At 35.9% G+C, this 21225-nt stretch overlaps 1 protein-coding gene across 4 annotated transcripts in view; it reads left to right on the forward strand.

Moving 5' to 3' along the window:
* Positions 1-18178, forward strand: part of LOC126480916 (uncharacterized) — a 331145-nt gene extending 312967 nt beyond the window's left edge. For all 4 annotated transcript variants that reach the window (XM_050104327.1, XM_050104351.1, XM_050104343.1 and 1 more), the window contains 3 exons: positions 1587-1714; positions 7297-7463; positions 17834-18178. In XM_050104327.1, the coding sequence (XP_049960284.1) occupies positions 1587-1714; positions 7297-7463; positions 17834-17923 (385 nt within the window). In that variant the 3' untranslated portion in view covers positions 17924-18178. The remainder of the gene's footprint in view (positions 1-1586; positions 1715-7296; positions 7464-17833) is intronic.
* The last annotated feature ends 3047 nt before the right edge of the window (positions 18179-21225 follow it).

Below are 21225 nucleotides of genomic sequence, written 5' to 3' on the forward strand. Positions count from 1 at the left end.
AGATGATGTCTGTTCAGATTTTGCACCAGTTGCTCGAGAGTGGCACTAGTAGCGCCACTGTGGGGATATAATTGTCGTGAGCGTTACTTGTTATTGAGATTGGACATGGTGAGTTGTTGCTAGTCAAGAATTCCTTTAAGGTGACAAAGACACCATTATCAACACCTCACTGAGTTTGAACCTGTGACATTGCAGAAAGACTTGGCAAATGAAACCACTGTACGTGATTGATGGGGGCAGTGGTCACGAGAATGTTCAGTCGTAAGATTATCGGGTTCTAGTTGGCCACATAGCACTACCGAGAAGGAAAACCATCATGTTTGGCATACAGCTGTGGCACATCATACTGCATCTACAGAAGTAATTTAAGCAGCACTTGGCACCACAGTGACACAACAGACTGTTACAAATCAATTACTTCACGAACAGCTCCAAGCCAGACACTCTGTAGCATGCATTCCACTGACCCCAAACCTCTCAAATTCGGGCACATTGTTGATACTCGTATAGTGGGTGCATCCATAACCAAGTCAGCAACAGTGTTTGGTCTTTCAAGAGGCACCTTATTGAAGATTTATACCGTGTACAGGGAAAGCGGAAAAGTCATCCACTAAGTCACAATGCAGATGAAAGTGTGAGTCCAGTGACTGTGACAGAAGGTCATTGAAGAGGATTGTGACAAAAAATAAGAGGACAGAGGCTGCTAACGTCACTGCAAAACTGAATGTTCACAAATCCTGCAGCTCTAAAACAACACAAAGGGAGCTTCATAAGCAGGAACTGCAGGGCGAGCTGTGATTCCAGAACAACGTGTTAGTCGTGCTAATGCCCATAACAGAAAAACATAGTGCCAAAGCCGTAAAACGGGGACTATTGAACAATGGAAGAATGTCATTTGGTTGGATGACTTTTGTTTTATACTGTTTCTAACTTCTGGCTGACTTCATTTCCCAAGAGTGAATCATGGTGGGGATTCTGTGATGATTTTGGCAGCCATATCATGGTATTCCAAGCATCTCCCCTGGCCACCACAGTCACCAGATCTCAGTATTATTGAGATTTTGTGATCTGCTTTGGAGAGAAAGGTTCATGATCACTATCCACCTCCATCATTGGTACTTGAACTTCCCACTATTTTGCATGAAGAATTGAATAAGATTCCCTTGCAAAACCATACGGTACCTGTATTTATCCATTACAAAATGACTGAAAACTGTTTTGAATGCAAGTGTTTTTCCTGCACTATATTAGGCAACATAATTTGTTTTACTGTGGTGTTTCCATATTTTGGTCCATCCCTTTTACATATGTGTTTTAAAATATTCTCATTCTTGAAGATGATTAACAATTCTGTAACCTGATTGAGCAGTCATCGTTAATTTTGTGTGCTGTCCATCAATTACAAGCTTCAGAAATGATTATAATGCTTTTGTCAAGCAATGAGTCAATTTGTTAGTGCTATTTGTAATTGCTTTAATTGGATGTTTAGACAGATAATTACTGATTTTTAGTATGGTTTAAATTATTAATCTCAAGAGTGTTTATTATTTATGATACGTTGATATTTGTGTATTTTCTTCTAACAGAGAAGAAGTTGAAGATGTATTATCTCGAATCCGCAAAGAAAAAGGTCACTTATCTGGAATGCGTGTGTCTGATATATGCACCCTGCTTGAGAAGGAATTAGACAAATCATCCAAAAAACGTGAAACAGGTAAATGAAATTCTATATATATTTACCATAAAAAATAAAAAAAACATAATGCATTAGTTATAACTGTTCCTACTAGAAAGACACACACTAATTGCAGATACAAAAGTTATAACATTCATGTATTTCATAATATTTGGTACCATGATTGTACATGGAAAAGACCAAAGATCTTGTGCCATGGGTTTCGCACCAGGATGGAATCAGACCCCCACTTACATACATAGTCCGTGAGCCACCATATGGTGTGTGGTGGAGGGAAACTTGCGTCATTACTGATGATTCCATTTTCTGTTCCACTCGCAAACAGACTGAGGGAAAAGAGCTGAATATGCTTCCATACAAGCCTTAATTTTTCTAACGCATCTTTTCGGTCTTTAAGCGAAATGTACAGTATTGGCAATAGAAACATTCTGCAGTTGGCCGCAAATGTTAGCTCTCTAAATTTTCTCTGTAGTGTGACGTGATGATGTATTCTGTGCTGGTGGTCTGACCAAAAAGAAAATATTTCTCAGTAGTCGTTCACAATAAGAACGTTGTCCTTACGCCAAAGATTCTGAATTTTCATGAAGCATCTCCATAATACTCGCATGTTGATCAAGTCTGCTGGAAACAAAACTAGCGGAACTCCTCTGAATTGCATCAAAGTGTTCCTTTAATCTGACCTGGTGGTGGGGCTTGCAAATACTCTTGCAGTACTCAAGTATGGGTTGCACCAGACCTTAGGTATAGAGGAGCTGCATTTTCCTAGAATTATCCCAATAAACCAGATCCAATCCTTTGGCTACCCTACTACCAACGTTACATGCTTATTCCATTTCATATTCCTTTGTTGTGTTACGCCTACATATTTGCAGCAGGATCGGCAAAAGCTTCCAGGTTGCTACTCGCACAATCCTTGGGCACTCCTGATGATATTGTCATTTCTGAACCCTTTCTGTCAAAGTCAACATATTGTTTTACTTACGAAGTCTTTGAGCCACTTACCTATCTGAGAGCACATCAGACATATCAGGTGCGAATGGAATCCCAGTTTGGTTTTACTAAGAGTACGCTAAGACATTGGCCCCTTAGCTTGCGTTTATTGCAAATTTTCACCCAGCACAAAGTCCCAAGCAACTGGCAAAGAGTGCAGGTGACTTCTATATATAAGAAGGGATCTGCTGAATCACAGGCTAATATCCTTAACTTCGGTTTGCTGCAGAATTGTAAACTATATTCTTCATTCGAGTATAATAAATTTCCTTGAAACCAAAAAGCACGTGTCCACGAATCAATATGGTTTTAGAAAGCATCTCTCATGTGAAACTCAGCTTGCCATTTTCTCACATGATATATGGCAAACTAAGAATGAAGGACAACAGGAAATTCCATATTTCTGGATTTCTGAAAAGCATGTAACATGGTACCCCACTGCAGACTGTTAATGAAGGTAAGAGCCATACGGAATAAGTTCCCAGATATGGGAGTGACTCAAAGACTTCTTAAGTAAGAGAACCCAGTATGTTGCTCTCAATGGCAGGTGCTCATCAGAGACAAGGGGGTTGTCAAAGTGCCCCAGGGAATAGTGATAGGACCACCATTTTCTATACATATGATAGGAAGAATGGGCAGCAATCTGTGATTGATTGCTGATGGTGCTATGGTGTACAGGAAGGTGATGAAGATGAATGATTGTAGGAGGATACAAGATGACTTAGACAAAATTTCTAGTTGGTGTGATAAATGGCAGCTAGCTCTAAATGTAGAAGAAATGTTAGTTAATGCAGATGACTAGGAAAAACCAACCCTTAATATTAGGATACACCATTTTGTAGTGTCCTGTTTGACACAGTCACATTTAAATATCTGTGTGTAACATTGCAAAGTGACATGAAATGGAAAAGGCATGTGAGGATTGTGGTATAGAGGGTAAATGGATGACTTTGGTACAGTGGGAGAATTTTAGGAAAGTGTGTACATTTGTAAAGAAGACCGTGTATGGGATGCCAGTGTGACCTATTCTTGAGTGCTGCTAGAGAGTTTTGGATCTATGCCAGGTGAGAGTAAAGGAAGACATTAAAGCAATTCATAGGCAGGCTGCTGTATTTGTTAGCAGCAGGTTTGAGCAACCCACAAGTGCCACAGAAATGCTTCGGGAACTCAAATAAGAATTCCTGGAGGGAAGATTTTAAGACAAACTTTGTGTTATGGTTGACGCACTTAACGTATTTTATGAATAATTCACTCAATCCACAGTAATACGAAGTGCTGCACCATAGATCATGGTGAATGGCTGAGAATATGTTTTTCAGTTCTTCAGAACTTTTGTGTGATTCTGGCTCTATTTTCGCTGCATAGTGTAGGGTTCGATGAAGTCTACATAACTCAGATTCTTAGATGTTGCATTACATGAGAGTGTTTATGATGGCTACATGTGTTTTGAAAACCATATACATAGTCAGCTGAGAATGGTGAGCTTCCACTGACCAGTGGGTGACAAATTGGCGTGATTCATCGAGCAAGCATGCCTGTTCCAAAATCATTGTCCTGCTTTTCTTTTCACTCACCAATAGTGCTGTACTTGGTGTACCATCAGTGGGCAGTGGAAGTGGATTTGGTATATGCACATTGATGGACTTAGTGATATTGGGTGTGCACTATATCACTGTCCTCACTTGTATGTGGAATCATTTCCCATAGTCAAGAGAGGAATAATGAATATGTACAAGAGGATATATAACAAACTTACTAAAGAAAGCAGGTGTTGAGCACCCCTGTGGCACAAATTCATGATGAATTAATCCTTCAAAGAAAACTATCAGCATGGCTTTGAGATTTGACCGGACAAACACTATCAAGGACTATACTAAATATGCTTTTGGACAAAGCCCTTTTACTTCAGAATTCCCTCAAACACACACACATTTTTATTATCTTTTTGAAGGTTGTCTCATGACATATGACCAAAGAAGAGGAACAATAGACTACATTAAAATGCACTACCCATTCACAGTGTACTATCTTCCAGTCACTAGGTTAAGACTAAGTGATTTGTGAATGTCCTTGAATATAGCACGATCCTCATTCAGTGAGAGAACTCACTGCCCTGGTTCACGTATTTTAACAATTTTAGAATATTATTTCGTGTAAAGTGTCATACGTAAGTTGCTAGGTATATTTTAACATTTTGAGCACAGAGCCAATTTTACTGGACATCCCGTTGAGGCAGTAGACTCGCAAGCCTGCAGCCCCTGGTCATGAGTTTATTTAAAGAGTATAAACAGGTACATAATGGTGCACACGGTAACACCTGTGTGCTTGATGGCAACTATTGTGTGGCCATTGGATAGGTGGCCACCAACCCATCCAACGGCCACACAATACTTGCCACCTAGCACACAGGCCTTACCATGGAAAAAATTTGCTCAGCAACTACCACCGATCTGGTTAGTAAACAAAGTGTAAGTACATCACTTGAGGGTTGTTGAATTGGAGTATAAACATTGCTTTGTAAAGAGATTGCCATCACCTGAAAGGGAGAATGTGTGTGTGTGTGTGTGTGTGTGTGTGTGTGTGTGTGTGTGTGTGTGTTCAAAAAGAGATCGAAGTACATGGTTTGATCCTCAAGGCAACTAGCTAAAATTGTGCATTTTACAAGTTCCTGTGTTGCCAAAGTGAGTGAGTGAAAATGTGCAAAAGCTTAACAAAGTTGAAGATTTTTATGGACTTTTTGTAGGAGATGAAATATATGAACACATCAGTGCACAAATATTTATGCTATACAAACAATGATGGTTTCTGAACATTTAAATCAGTGATTAGTAACAATTGAGGATGAAATAAAGCAGTTGTTTCAATGATTTTGTGGATTTAACTGGTAAAATGTCCATCCATATATTGATATTGGTCTCAGGATACACTGTTTGAGTAAACACTCCCACAAAAGATAATGTATGGATATCATTTGGAAGTTCTTTTGAGAATGCTCCATTTTGCAGACAATACAAAAGTGGATGTCTTAGATCGTATCTCGAAAGTTAATTCATCATCAACAAACTGAACTAAAATTTTAGAAAAATATTATGAGCCTGCCGAAATACTGTGTATGAAAAGTCTCCTAATTGCATTCAGGTGACATTTGAAACAAAAGATACACAAGCATGGTATCAAAATATTGAAATTGTGCTGCAGTAGTGGATACTTTCATCATAGTTTTCAAATTTTTACTTGTGAAGTACTTGTTAAATAAAATACCACAACAACAAATGTGATGAACTTGTGTCAAAATGTATTCAGTAAGGCCATATATTACATACCAATAATTGGTACACCAGTGTAGATTCGGCAAGCAAACTTATAACAAAGAATCTGTGTGTGGTCAATAACCCTTCAAGAAAATCACAAAGAAATTGTATCGACCAAATTGAAATCTGGGAAAGTGATTGCAAAAGAGAATAGTGAAGAAATTACAAGCCTGAAATGGAAAATCTGACAACCAAAAGAGGGGTTTATCAAATACCAAAAATTGTTGCTGAATATAAAAAGGGAAAAAAGGCTGTTGACCTATCCAATCAGATGAGTGCATGTAGTAGTATAGAAAGTTAGTATTTGATCTTCTTCTTTTTTTTCCTTCACTTATATGAATGTGTTGTATTTCAAGATGTGATGGGATGGAAAATGTCAATCACAATATTTTGGAAACAGTTGACAGATGCACTCACATGGCATTCATTTGAAGAAACTCCAAACAGTGTCAGTACAAGAAAAAGCAAAAGAAAGAAAGGTGCATGAGATGTGTACATATTGTTCTGAATTTTACAAGACAAACACAAAAACATTCAGATACATTGCAGCTTGAAAATTAATCAAACAGGCAGTTACCTTTTGTGATATGTGCAAATGCTGGGCTCATCTTCGTACTGAATATTTTAATAAGCCTCATTAAAATTACAACATTTGTTTTTTAATCTTGATACTCCATTCCCATGCACTAATGTCTTCCAGACAAAAAGTGCACTGACAGTCCCCCTACACTGTCTGTGTCCAAACTAAAAGTATCTGTCATGCCCAGGGGAACAACAGCACTCAAATGAAGAGTCTACTGTTGGTCCCATGGGATTGACAGTGTGCTTAACATGTTAATTCATGCAAACATTTTAATTTAATATAGTCAGCTATGACTGAATTAGTCAGAATGGAAAAGAACAGTTGCTATTTTAACTAGATTATATTTTATCAGTGTTTCTATTTGAGAATTTTTAACGGTATTTATCTCTTAACATACTATAATATTCAGATTGTCACACATGACCAAATTTTGTATTTTCATGTTTTTATATTTTTAAATAGTTTCACACTAGAATCTGTATATTTACCATTGGAGCACACACAGTAGCTAGAGAAATTAAAAGTGACTCAATCAGCAGCTTTTATGTCTCTATAGGTGTTAGGAGCCATGCTGTCTGCAGAATTTTTCCCAACTCTTGAAGGATGTGGGATATTATTACGTAATTGTGAAAGTGCACTCCTAAAAGAAGTTTCTGAAATTTTTTTGTTCTCAAGTACCTTTACTTAAAAAACTGCTGTGAACACATTTTACACAGGACCTATGGGCATGGAGAAATTTGGTGGTTCAGCATGGGGTGATGTGAAAGAGTCTGTGGCATGGTCAAAACCACAAGAAAATGAAGTAGATGACTGTGTCATCTGCATGGATCCTCTTTCTGATGGTTTGGAAACATTGTCATGCAATCATGACTTTCATAAGAAGGTATGTCATTAATTGCTTGGTATCATATTATTATAAGAAAATAAAACTGTGTTATGCAGATGATGAACATGTATTTGCCAACTGTCAAATAGAGAAAAAAAAACTGGAGCAGATTTGAAGAAATCAAATGAATGTATGTCAACTCCACAGCGATCAGTAGAAACAGCCAGATGGTAATGTAAAAAAGGGAAGGTTGGATATCTAGGTACCCTCCCCAGATCACATGAAACTCTATCTGTAGGGAAGTAATGATGTGGTGTACCAGCTGACATCATATTCCAGAGTATTAATAATGAGCTGCATGCACTTAATAGATGCAAGATAACATGTTAAAATTTGAAACAGTTGCACTATTGACAGAATGTAAGGTACTAGTTTGTAGGGGAAGAAGAGAAGCAAAGAAAAACTAAAATGATTAATAATTTTAAATTCAATTTCACTGCTAACATGTAGCATGTCTATGCTTTTTTGTTTCATTTTCAAAATTAGTTCTCAGTTTATTTAGCACAGGGGTTGTTTCATTTCACAAGTTGATTGTTCAAGAGTAAAGTTATATTATTGTGTTTTGTATCCATCACATGCTGTGGAGTTGATGCAAATCGTTCTGTACGTATAAACATGGATTTTTACATGTATATGTCTTATTTACATGAGCTTATGACTTGGTGGTTGTGTGAATGACAGAGAACATACACAGAGTTTTGGAGTTCAATCTTCAGTTGGTCCTGGAATATTTATCTGTCACACATCCTTTCTTTCACTCTGGCAATGAGCTGTTAAACGTAAAGAAAGCCAAATATGTCACGAGGTTCAGAGGCTACTGTATGTTAAACTATTGTGCCCTCCACTCTCTCTCTCTCTCTCTCTCTCTCTCTCTCTCTCTCTCTCTCTCTCTCTCTGCCCTCACCCCCTTTCCCCTGTAACTATCAGAGTGAGTCACTTTAAAGATTATATCAGATTTAGTTTTCATTACAACAGATCCACAGTGAGGAGATCTTCCAGGGTGTAGAACATTCCAGCAAACAAGAATACACAATAAATATTTTCAAACGAAAACATATGCTAATGTACCTTCCTTAGACCTCAAGTGAAATGATCCTCATAGATATGGAATAACTCAAAAAGTACTGAACATGTTTTCATTTAAAAGGCAATAGCAAAATCGTCACAAATTATATAAATGTCGAATACACTGAGGTGCATGTGATAATTCTCGGGCTATTGTAGCCACGCATCTTCAGATAACAAAATCACTGTACAACATTAATTTACAATGATCACATTACTGCAGTGAATTTTTACAGAAGTCAGATGAATGTAATATTCACATTGTTTGGTTTTATTTGTAACATATACACATTAGATGGTGCTGCTAAGAGATACACCAGTGGAATAAAAAGAGATGCCCATCAATAAATCCTTCAGGCTCTTCTTAAGTTGAACTTCATTACTAAAACTTTTCATGGCTGCTGGCAAGTTATTGAAAGTAACTGACTTCAAATCCTTGTGAAGATTTTTACTGACCTAAACATGACAGTTGGTTTGCATAAAAACTTCTGTTCGCAAACTACAAAAGATTTTCAGCAAGAAGTGAATTTCTTCTGAGAATCTGACCAACTGTGTTACTTCATATCCGGCAGTAACTGTGAGACACACAATTTAAAATGCTTCCTAACCCAAAATGGGAAAGGCATACATACTACAATGGATATATACAGATTAAATAATGCAGTTAACAACTGCAAAGAAGCAACAGGGTTACAATAATGTTTATTGAACTCATAGTAGATTTGACATTGTCTGTTGGAAGAATAACCTATGGAAGACTAAAAATGACTCTATTGAACACTTAATAACATAGCTATAAGATATTGTCTAAAAGAATGACAGCTTTAAATGGGAAATATTGCTACTCACCACATAGAAGAGGCGTTGAGCGAAGACGGGCACAATAAAAAAGAGATGCTTGATATTATCAGGTGTCAGAGTGAAATCAAACATTGGAAACTCCAGGTAGCAATATCAACAGTGTAGGATCTGAGACGCTGGAGTTGGTGGTCATATGTGCATGAGGTATGTGTGAATGGTGTGTGTGTGTGTGTGTGTGTGTGTTTGTGTTTGTGTTTTACTGATGAAGGCTGTGGCCAATAGCTTTATGTAAGTGTCTTTGAATATTGACTGTCTGCAACTAAACGTGTCTTGTATATGGTAAGTAGCAATCTGTCTTTTCCTACATTGTTAGCTATCAGAGTAAGTCATTCATCAAATGGAGAACTCACACACACACACACACACACACACACACACACACACACACACACGGCCACTGTTGTCTCTGGGTGCTAAGGCAGTTGGGCCTTGTTTCCCAGAGACTTCAAAATCACAGTTTCCTTCTTCAGGGACTAAAAAAGAATTGGATAGGAGAAGTTAGGCAAGAATGCATGTCATTCAAAACCCAGGCTAAGAGGACACTAATTGTATGAGGAGGAAGAAAGGAAAAAATTTGGAACTTACAGCCACCATATCTTTGGCCCCCTCCTAACCAAATCAAATCATGTTTCTGTACTGTCTACTATGTTTGTTGTGTAACTTATTACAAACAACTGCTAAAGGGTGCTGTCGAGATAGGGTATTACAAGTGTTTTAAAGTTTGTCATTTGTTATTGTTAAAAGAATGGTGGCTCAAAAATTGGTGTAGTAGTTCTTTACATTGAGTATTTAAAGAAAAAGTGTTTTGTAAAAAAGCTGTAATTCCACGTGAAGGTTTTTCCTTAGGTGGTTTTCATAAATGCCTAATCCAACAACAATGCCTTGAATGGCTTTGTTCAACTGTTTATAATCAGTTGCTTTTAATAGTTCATCATGACAATGCGAGATATCACACAGCACATCGAACAATTGTTTATTTAACTTAAAAGACACAGACACAAGCAGACATATTTAAATATGTCTGCTTGTGTCTGTATGTGTGGATGGATATGTGCGTGTGTGCGAGTGTATACCTGTCCTTTTTCCCCCCTAAGGTAAGTCTTTCCGCTCCCGGGATTGGAATGACTCCTTACCCTCTCCCTTAAAACCCACTTCCTTTCGTCTTCCCCTCTCCTTCCCTCTTTCCTGATGAGACAACAGTTTGTTGCGAAAGCTTGAATTTTGTGTGTATGTTTGTGTTTGTTTGTGTGTCTATCGACCTGCCAGCGCTTTTGTTCGGTAAGTCACCTCATCTTTGTTTTTATATATAAACTATTTTCTAACATAAAGCTTTTTGCTTTTAGTAGGCCTAATAGGCATTTTATCTTGGTCTTCGTGAATTATATGACGTGTTATAAAAATGACCATTTGTGCCAAAACAGTATCGTTTATTTGGTGTGTGTTACAATTTCGGCAATGTTAGAAACACCTATTTTGTTTTATTTAGCAGACAGTGACAAAATAGACGTAATCAGATCAAGAAACCACACCAGTCTTGGGTACTATTTGTATTAACAGCTTACGCAGTGTTAGACAACAATATTTCAATTTTTCATGTAGCAAAACGTTTGACGAACTTTGATGAGGTAATAGATTCTGTCGCAGAAAGGAAAACACGCTATGTAAAGCTGTAGCAAGATTAGAGAGAAAACAATGCTAGCAGCTAAGGATTGAAGAAATGTGTACTATATTGCTTGTCTCTTGTCTTTACTGGTTTTATGTATCCTATATTTAATTTTATGTCATCCAAATTAGAAATTTATTAGCTAACAGGCAATAAAGAGTGCAAATTTTCTGAAGAGTTCTTGTTCTCCCGATTACAAATAATCCCATCCAGTACTAATTGCGAGTTTTATTTATTTATTTATTTATTTAAAAAAAGAAAAGAGGGGGGCAGGATGTCAAACCTGGCGACTGGGAGCAGGAGATGCACCACAGGACATTTTAATTTCCACTGTCCTGAATATGTTTTGATGGCATCCAGTACAAAATATATAGACGTTTCAATCCAACGGAGCGAAATACAGTGACCTTTGATAGAAGAATGCTGTGTGAAGAGGGGTGGCACTGCACTCTGGCACACTTAAGACTTCAGAAAGATGTGCACTACAAAATGAACATATTTTTCAAAATGTGATTTTTTAAATTTTTGACGTATCTCAAACGCTCGAGGGAGGGGGGTGGGGCTGGAAGGGGGGGAAGGATTTCCACTTTTCTGACAGCATTGCATTAATCGCCTGGTAGACCAGTGAAGTTATTTTTGTCAGTTTGCTAAAGAAATTTGGCTTTTATTAATCTTTTACTCAGAGGCAGTCAACGTGTTTGAAACAAAGTGTTTAGTTCCACACTATTGGCTAATTTCAACTGCTTGCTGCATTTCAAGTGCACGTTTTCATCTTCTAGCACGTATTGCATTATGCCATAATAAAGAATCAAAAGTGAGCTAATACAGTACTGGTACTCCAAGAAAATTTACATCCCAAAACCCACTCTGAAAAGCATAATGTCAAGTCGAGGCCTACTTCATTGGGAATCTGGACATACGAATGTGCTCTTTAAGTATGCACTTTAAATATGCCATTTTAGTATGGTTCACAAAATTCTGATTCTCTTGGACTATCCTCTGATATCTTTTCTTTCTTTTGTGGCATAATGTAAGATCTTTTAATGTTTTACACATACAAACATACGTGCTTCCTGCGTCGTAGCAGCTGTCAAAGTGCGGTGGCGCCTGTTATTTGGCGTTCTCTGACGACTACTGAAAAAAACCTATTTCTAGCAAGTTGCGGGAAAATATTGTGAATGGTGGTTTGAAAAGCGTTACTTTAGTAGCTTCTGTAGAGAAACTTTTAAAGGGGGAGGAACATGCATTTATGTCAGACAAGGAATTGAATGTAAAGAAATCAAGTTCAGTAAGATAAAAAACATTGAAAAAGTATTTGAATATTGCATTTGCAAACTTAAAGACCTTAAAATAATTATTGTGTGTGTATACCGTTCCCCATCAGGCAACTTTATGGAATTTTTAGACAGTGTTGGAAGTCTTTATAGTGAGTTAAGACATTATACAGAAAGCATTATTGTATTTGGTGATTTCAGTTCCAACTGTTTAAATGTTATAAAACTGACCAATGTCTTTTGTTAGCATAATTTAGCACCAACTATCTTTGAATACACTGGACATGGAAAGAACTCTGAAACAATAATAGACCAAATATTTCTTGACTTACATAAACTATACAATGTTGTAGAAGTGATTGACACTGGATTCTCGGATCATAAAGCACTAAAACTTAGTATAATTAATGTATTCTGTAAAAACTCTAGGCCAAGTGAGAAACACATCCACAGGAGATGTATTAATGAGGACAACATTAGGATTTTTAACTCTGTGTTAAAAAATACAAGTTGGGATCTAGATAAACATGATAGTATAGACATGAAGTTTGAGTCATTTCTAGCTGATTACAAACATAACTTTGAAATTGCTTTTCCCCTTAAGAAAATTAAAGTAAAAGGCAATATTAACATATGGATAACACAGGGCATAAGAAAATCTGGAGAGCAACTCAGAATGTTAAGTAAATCAGCAAGGCAAAATCTCACTTTGAAACAACGTGTTAAGTGTTATAGGAAATTATACAAGAAAGTAATTACTGCAGCAAAAAAGTTAAATAATGATTCATATATCAGTAGAAATAATGGCAACAAAAAAATGAAATCAGTGTGGAAAGTGATCAATAGTAACTTAGGAAGAACCAAAGTAAGAAACAACAACAACGTTATTAAAACTGAGGACAAAACTATAAATGATCCATTACACATTGCCAATATATTCAACTGTCATTATACAAGTGTAGTTCAAAACCTCATACGAACCCAAAGTAGTACAGACATCAGTCATAACATCACATTGAATCCCAAAACTATGTTTCTGTATCCTGTAACAGTACATGAGGTAAAGAATGCGATCAGCAAACTAAAAAATAAATTATCCTGTGGCACCGATGGCATTCCAGACAAAATCATTAAACACAGCAGATATATTACTCCTCTTCTTGTAGATATAATTAATGCATCTTACAGTACTGGCACTTTCCCTAGAAGGCTGAAACAATCAATTATAAAACCATTATACAAAAATGGGGATCGCTATGATGTAAAAAACTACAGGCCTTTATCAGTGTTAACTTGTTTTTCAAAAATTATAGAAAGAGTAATGTATGGAAGACTCTCTACTTTCCTTAAAAGTGGAATATTGGTCAATGAACAAAATGGCTTTCGAAAGAATAGATCAACTGAAACAGCTATATACAACTTTCTAAAACTTGTCCTAAATTCCATTGATAATAATGAAGTAACTTATGGGGTCTTTTTAGATTTATCAAAGGCCTTTGACGTTATTGATCATAAACTACTGCTCAAAAAAATTAGTTGCTATGGAGTCCGTGGTACTGCTCATGCATGGTTTAAGTCATACTTATTTGGCAGATGCCAGAAAGTAGAAATAGTTCATGATGGAAAGTCATACTTTTCTGGTTATAAGGAAGTTAGTTATGGGGTGCCCCAAGGTTCTGTGTTGGGACCCCTGTTGTTCTTGATCTTTATAAATGACTTGCCAAACTATTTAACACAAGCTGATTGTGTACTTTTTGCTGATGATACAAGTCTCTTTATTAAAGCTCAGAATGAGACTGACCTTAACAGGAAAATTGAAACAACAGTTGAAGCAAGTAAATGGTTCAGGGACAACAGTTTATTTGTGAATGAGAAAAAAACATTATGGATGAATTACAGACATGTGTCAAATAATGTGAAGCCCAATATAACTGTGAAGCTAGGCCAACAGAATATACTACAAACGCCAAATACAAAATTCTTAGGAATTTGGTTAGATGAGCATCTAAAGTGGGACAAGCATATAGATGTGCTCAATAAAAAAATTAAGTAAATGTTGCTATGTATTTTGAATGCTTAAAAATTGCTGCAGTGATCAAACAGTATTGTGTACATATTATGCATTTATGCATAGTCTTTTGCAATATGGTATCATATTTTGGGGCAATTCAAGTCAGGCAAAATGCTCTTTTATTATTCAAAAACGAGGGATAAGGATCATAAAAGCAGCTGCACCTAGAGATCCATGTAGGGAATTTTTCAAGGAATATAAAATCATGACTCTTCCATCCATTTACATCTATGAAAGTGTATGCTTTCTGAAGTCTCACCCCCAGTTTTCTTCTTTAAACACTGAGTTCCATGACTATACAACAAGACAGAATAATGGCTTTCACAGAGAAGTGCATAAGAAAGCCCAGTACAACAAGAGTGCAATATACCACCAGAAAATTCTCTATAGTGCTCTTCCCTTTAAAATTAAAATGATTCAGAAGCTGAACAGTTTTAAAAGTGAACTCAAAAGAATGTTAATTAGTAATAGTTTTCACAGTGTTAGTGAATACATGAATTCTTTAGAAAGATAGCGTGCCTTCACCTATCTTATAATTCACTCATATACAAACTTGTGTCGTGGGGTAGACTCTTTTATGTACACACAAAAATTAATTAATTTGTCAATATAGAGTGTTATAATCATTGTTTCTTGTTACTGTCCATTATACACAGAATATATGTAACTTATTTGTCTCCTATATTGTTACAAATTTATATCATGTAAGCTATAACTGTTTTTGCCTACATATTTAATTCAGATTTGTTCACTGATATTTTTTACATAATATGTTGTTGTTCATATTTTTTCTGTATGTAACACATGACAAATCCCATATCATTGTACATGATAAAATGGGTGCTCAATAAATAAAAATAAAATAAAAGTAAATTTCCTTTTACGCAAGTTGAACTATGTGCGAGAATGTACGATGAATTTCTTAAATCACAGAGCATTTGATGACGAGCCGTTTAGGAGTATTTAGAGTCCAGATCAGACATTCATGTCGTCATTATGAGCAAATTGATGTAGTGCTACGGGAAGCTCTCTCTCCTCTGCGGTAGCTAATTTATTTGTGGAAAACTTTGAGAACAAGTCACTGGAATCGGCTAAAAAATTTACTGGCACATTTGTGTGATATGTCTTAAAGTATAACATGCGCAAAAAATATCAACATTATACGTGAAAGTTTTGCTTTTCTTGTAGCAGCACTATGTATATTAATTTAAAACATTAACTTTTTCTGTTTGTGTATCCGCGCTACTTAAGTGATGTTGCTATTACCTGACTACATCACGTGTCCTGTGGTCTGAATATCCACTGTCATCGGCTGGCGGGATCACGTGACATGAGCTATGACTGGCTTACAAAAGTGCATCGCAGTCTCGATTACAATGGTTCGGAAAGTAACATGCAGTGTTTGGTGGAATTCGAATTTATACTTTCATAATACGAAAATATGCAGCGTACATGTTGCTGCACTTCAAAAATCTTTCCAAAAGGAGTTTTCTTCCGTGAGTGTCGTTTTCTAAAGTGCCGGGAAATTCTACGTCCGTGTAACCATTCAAAGGGTTGATAAGTTTTACACTTCTGAGGGAAAATATACTGTCACTTAATAACACAGAAATTTTTTTTCCTTGACCGCGTATACACCCTGAAATTGTATTATTGCAATTTTCATTTCTTCTTCTTCTTCTTCTTCTTCTTCTTCTTCTTCTCCATACTATTTATTCTGTTCATTGGCTTTTTTGAAATATCTGAAACAACGCTTTTTATGTAGTGCATTGTTGATATCTTGAGTGCAGACTGATTTAATGCAGTCCTCTGTGCTAGTCTATCCTGTGCAGGTGTCTTGATCTCCACCTAATCAGTGCATTCAACATCCATTTGAACCTGCCAAGAGTGGGTCTACCTCTAGAAATGTAACCCCAGGGGTTCCTTCCAGTACCTAATTGACAATTCTTTGGTGCTTCAGGATGTATCCTGTCAACCAATCCCTTCTTTTGGTCAAGCTACATTCTTTTTGTAAACTTGTTATGCATTTGTTATTATGCTATTGTGCATTTGTTTGTCTTTTAAAGAGATTTTATAAGACTTCTATTTGTCTTGTAGTAAGTGTGTGCTACTATAATGACATTTTCCTGTTTGATTCAATAAAGAATTCACTTTAATTTGGCAGTACATTGTAATTCCTTTTGTAATCCAACCATTATTCTCTTGTATTGCTTCTGATATATACAATTTTTAATAGGGAAGTATTACCAAAGCATTACACAAATGTTTTCTGGCATACGTTTGTGAAGACACATATTGGGATGTTTAGCCTACGTAACACCAAGGGAAGATATTGAATAAGATAAGAACCAAATGTGCAGATATCTTTTCAAATTTTTTTATTCTGATTACCTTGGTATTCCACCTCTGTTGATATGTGCGGTCAGTAAGATATTTAGGCAAACTGTGATATGAACAGCTATAACACAAACTACAGAAACATTTTATGTTGTGATGTAAAAATATTAGTCAGGAACATAAGGAAGTCAGCAGTGTAGCTTATAATAATTTGATTGAGAAAAAGATAATATACCACATTAAATTGACAAGTTTGGCATGTTAGAAAATATGGATTACGCAGATGGAGACAAAAGGGGAAATTTGACAAAGGTATTTTTTTTTTTTTTTTTTTTGCATGCCAAAAGGTGTTACAGATGCAAAGATAGTTAATAATTAAAATAATGGTAGTCTTGAGTTAATGTCAGATGAGATGTTAGGAAGACAAAATGCAAAAAACTATAGACATATTAATCTTTTCTCTATTATGTACAGGATATTCACTAAAATTGTCATCATCCACATGCAAAAAAAAGACAAAGAAAAACAGGATTTTAATCGAAGACAAGTGGGCTACAGGATTGGATGTAACTCAGTAGATCATTTGCAGTCCATGAACAAAATTACACAGCAGAGCAATAATTATGAATTACCATTTTGTCCAGGATTCATAAGTTTTGAGGAAGCTTTAGACTGATTTTCAGCTAAATCTGTGTCAACTCTCCTTTGAAACAAAGCTATAAAAAGGCTATCCTATAATAAAATTGAAGCATTCATCCGTTTTCCATAATGTCAGTTATTTGTACTTTTTGTTTGTTACACATATTTCAAAACATTCACATTTAAGGATCTTCTCATACATTTTGCAAATAATCACATCTATTGAAACTATTGACTTATAAATCTTATAGAATGTTACTATTAGCTTATTTCTCGGGTTTCTTTATTAAACTAACTGTTGCAAGGACCATTATATAATAATAATGTAATAGTTAAATAGAAAGAATTTATTTATTGATTTACTTTGCAATACCAATTACATAAGGTAGTTAAATTTTCATCCATTTATTGTTTGATAAGAAGAGTACTCAAATACTCACCTGTGTCATTTTATTTTCAGTGTATTCGCAGATGGTTTAAAGAGAACCGCATCTGTCCACTTTGCCAAGTTCACGCAAATGTGCAGGAAGAATTTCCACCTCTTAGTTAACAGCAGGCCATAAGCATTTAATAATGACTGATTTAATTTGGTGCTTTTTCATATTTTAATTATTTTCTTTATTTGAACTTCATTAATTCCTAAGAGAAGTAAATATTTAGTCAGAATGCATTTGTGGTTTTTTTAGCAAAGTATCAAAGTTGCACTATATTTATACTTGCCAAAAAATATTAGGTTAACTGAAACTATTTTTTTCACAAACTTTTGTTACAAGCTATTAGTCAAATAAAGATATTTTTATTAAAACATTGTTTTTAAATATACCTAAATGTGTGTCTGTAATGTTGGATGCAAAAAAGAAAAAAAAAGTGAAATGAAGGGAAAGTTTGAAACACGGTGTTTCTTCATAAGATGCAAACTGAAAAATGGAAAAAAAGAGAAAAGAGAGCATAGTCAAGGTGTAAGAAGTCAGAAATGTGTAGTGAGTATTAATGGAAGATATAAGTTAAGCAGCAAGTTCAGCATCACGGATAAGAGGTTGTGTAGACATAGATTGGGAAAGGAGCAGCATTGGAGCGAAACTAAAGTGGAAAAAGGCAGCCAGTAAATACAAAATGTGTGTTTCAAGCAAAAGGCAAGGGAAATTGTACACAATGCTGAATTTAACATAGCTAATTAGAAATCTCTTGGAGGCTCTGTGATGAACTTATGATATGAGAAACAGTCAAAACAAATAAAAGTATGAAAGAAACTAAACAGAAACTTATGTTAGGTAAAAATCACAAGAGGGCCTAGGACACAGTAACTAAGAATAAAGAGAAAATTGTATAAATATTCCAAGCTGCATGCTGGCACAAAGTAGTCAGCCTGGAAAATGTAGTTGTACAGGTGTGTGTATCTATATAGCTCCAAAAAAGAATTAGTCCAAAAGCTATAAAGTTCTCACTTTCAGTTGGAGTTCTCAGTTTTGTTTATGCACCTTTTGACGACTCAGTGACTCTACTGTTCGGTAAGTTTTACCTTTTTTTTTAATCATGTGATGACTTTTTGTTACAAATAGACCATATAAAGAATAGGATTCAAGTTTGTTTAGTTCACAAATATTTGGTAAAATATTTTTTCTTCTATGTTGGAGATGTAGCTTCATTGAGTAAGTCAAGCCAACTAGTGGAAAATACAAAATGAGAATACTTGCAACAAAGGTTTCTTTTTACTATGAATTGAATTTAGAATTTAGGACACAAACTTTGTGCTAGGTCATACTGGATAACTACAGTGAATAAGATATTACATTTTACAATTTAACTAATTTTTTTAAATTTATCCAAACATTGGAAAGTTGCACTGACTTCTAAATGAAACAAATGAAATGAGCCTTGAGGAAAATGGAATGAGAATAAACATCCAGACAGAATATTGAACTCAATGAATTAACTATTTCTTTACAAGAAACTAATTCAAGGGAAAACTCACTAGTAGGGATGGTTTGTTATGCTTTTGTCTGACTTGTTGTGCACTGTCAGTTAAATATTTGTACTGTGTATATTAATTTGTTGAATGGTTTAGGTGACTAATAAATTTTGATCAGAGCTACTGGAAATGTGTTTCAGTTTAGAGCCTAGTTTTTAAATATTTATCTTGTCATTGTCTTGGCCATTTAAGGCACAAATGATATAAGCTGCTAATTGGGTCACCAAACTGAGAGGATCAGCAGAGGCACCATCACTGTAAGATTCTATACAGGATCAATCACAATTAGCAGGGGCCAAATGGACAGGGCACCAGGGATGCCAAACTGCATAATTTGTACATATTGTGTGTCAGAACTAGTGATAACAAACATAGGTGAAAATATAGTGGGAAAAGATAGAGGGGGGGGGGGGGGGGATGATAAGTCACTTGTTTGGAAAAATGCTCCTGAACTGGCCGGCCCTGATCATTTCACCATTACATAATATACTCTTCCACCTACACAGTCTTCTTCCATCATTCCTAAACCAAATATTTGCAGTGCTTAGATAGTGCCCTGTGCAAAATTCTATCAGATCACTTCCCTTTCGTTCCATTACTTTTCAATGTTTTCCTAATATTTATTCTTTTTGATTTCCTATTATTGAAATACGGCCCCCGGTATAAATCTGTTTTTGTTTCCCATAACATATCCTTTTGTCTCTTTTTTTTATTTTTTCATTATCTGCCTAGTATAAAGTATACTTCTACTGCTGTTGTGTGTCATGGCTTTGTACGTATCTGGACTGTAGCAATCTGTTTAGTATGCTCTTGATAGTGGCCAATCCATATTACTGTTTTCTTGTTGGTTATTACACCTCACGTCTATTATCCCTATTTCATTTGGTACTGATAACTCTGTACTTATTTAAACACTAATCTTCTGCTTCCTGCCAACAGCAAGTTCAATGACTCGTTGGGTGAAACAGAGGGGCTGTGACTGTATACTAAGCAACGTGGCAGCTCTTGTACCAGAGTCCAATGTACCCTTTTTTTTTTCCAGTGAGTGGTGATCTGTCTCCATACAGATATTTTTATTAATTTAAACATTATTTTCCTGGCTGCTAACTATCCATATAGGTACTAGAAAGAATTTTGCACTCTGCAGCAGAGTGTGCACTAATTCGGAACTTCCTGGAAGTTTAAAATTGTGTGTCAGACTGAGATTCGAACTCAAGACCTTTGCCTGTTGTGGACAAGCGCTAAGCTACCCAAGGATGACACATGACGTGTGCTCACAGCTTTGCTTCCACCAGTATTTCACCTCCTACCTTCCAAACTTCACAGAAGTTCACTTGTGTTTTTTTAGGAAATGACTATTTATATGGTAAATGTAAATGTCGTGTGACTAGGGCTTCCCGTTGGGTAGACCGTTTGCCAGGTGCAAGTCTTTCGATTTGACACCACTTCGGCGACTTGCATGTTGATGGGGATGAAATGATGATGATAAGGACAACAGAACACCCAGTCCCTGAGCAGAGAAAATCTCCAACCCAACCAGGAATCAAACCCGGGCCCTTAGGATTGACATTCTGTTGCGCTGACCAGTCAGCTACCAGGGACGGACATTTATATGGTGACAAAGTATATTAAAAGGTCTCCTTAGACCAATGCAAAGTGCGCCATGGAAAACAGAAAATGCTATTTTTTATTTTTGAATTTAGCTCACAGAATTTTAGAAAAATTCTGATAGTGAATGCTACTTTATGTGTTGGTCAGCCTTTTTACCTTGCATGCAAGTACTAGTGGAGAAAGATATGTATCGCTGGAGATGTAGACCTTATAAAATAGAAGTACTTATAAATTAGATACTGCTAACTGCCACCAGTAACAAAATAAAATTT

Source organism: Schistocerca serialis, chromosome 1, assembly GCF_023864345.2.
Source record: "Schistocerca serialis cubense isolate TAMUIC-IGC-003099 chromosome 1, iqSchSeri2.2, whole genome shotgun sequence".
NCBI lineage: Eukaryota > Metazoa > Arthropoda > Insecta > Orthoptera > Acrididae > Schistocerca > Schistocerca serialis.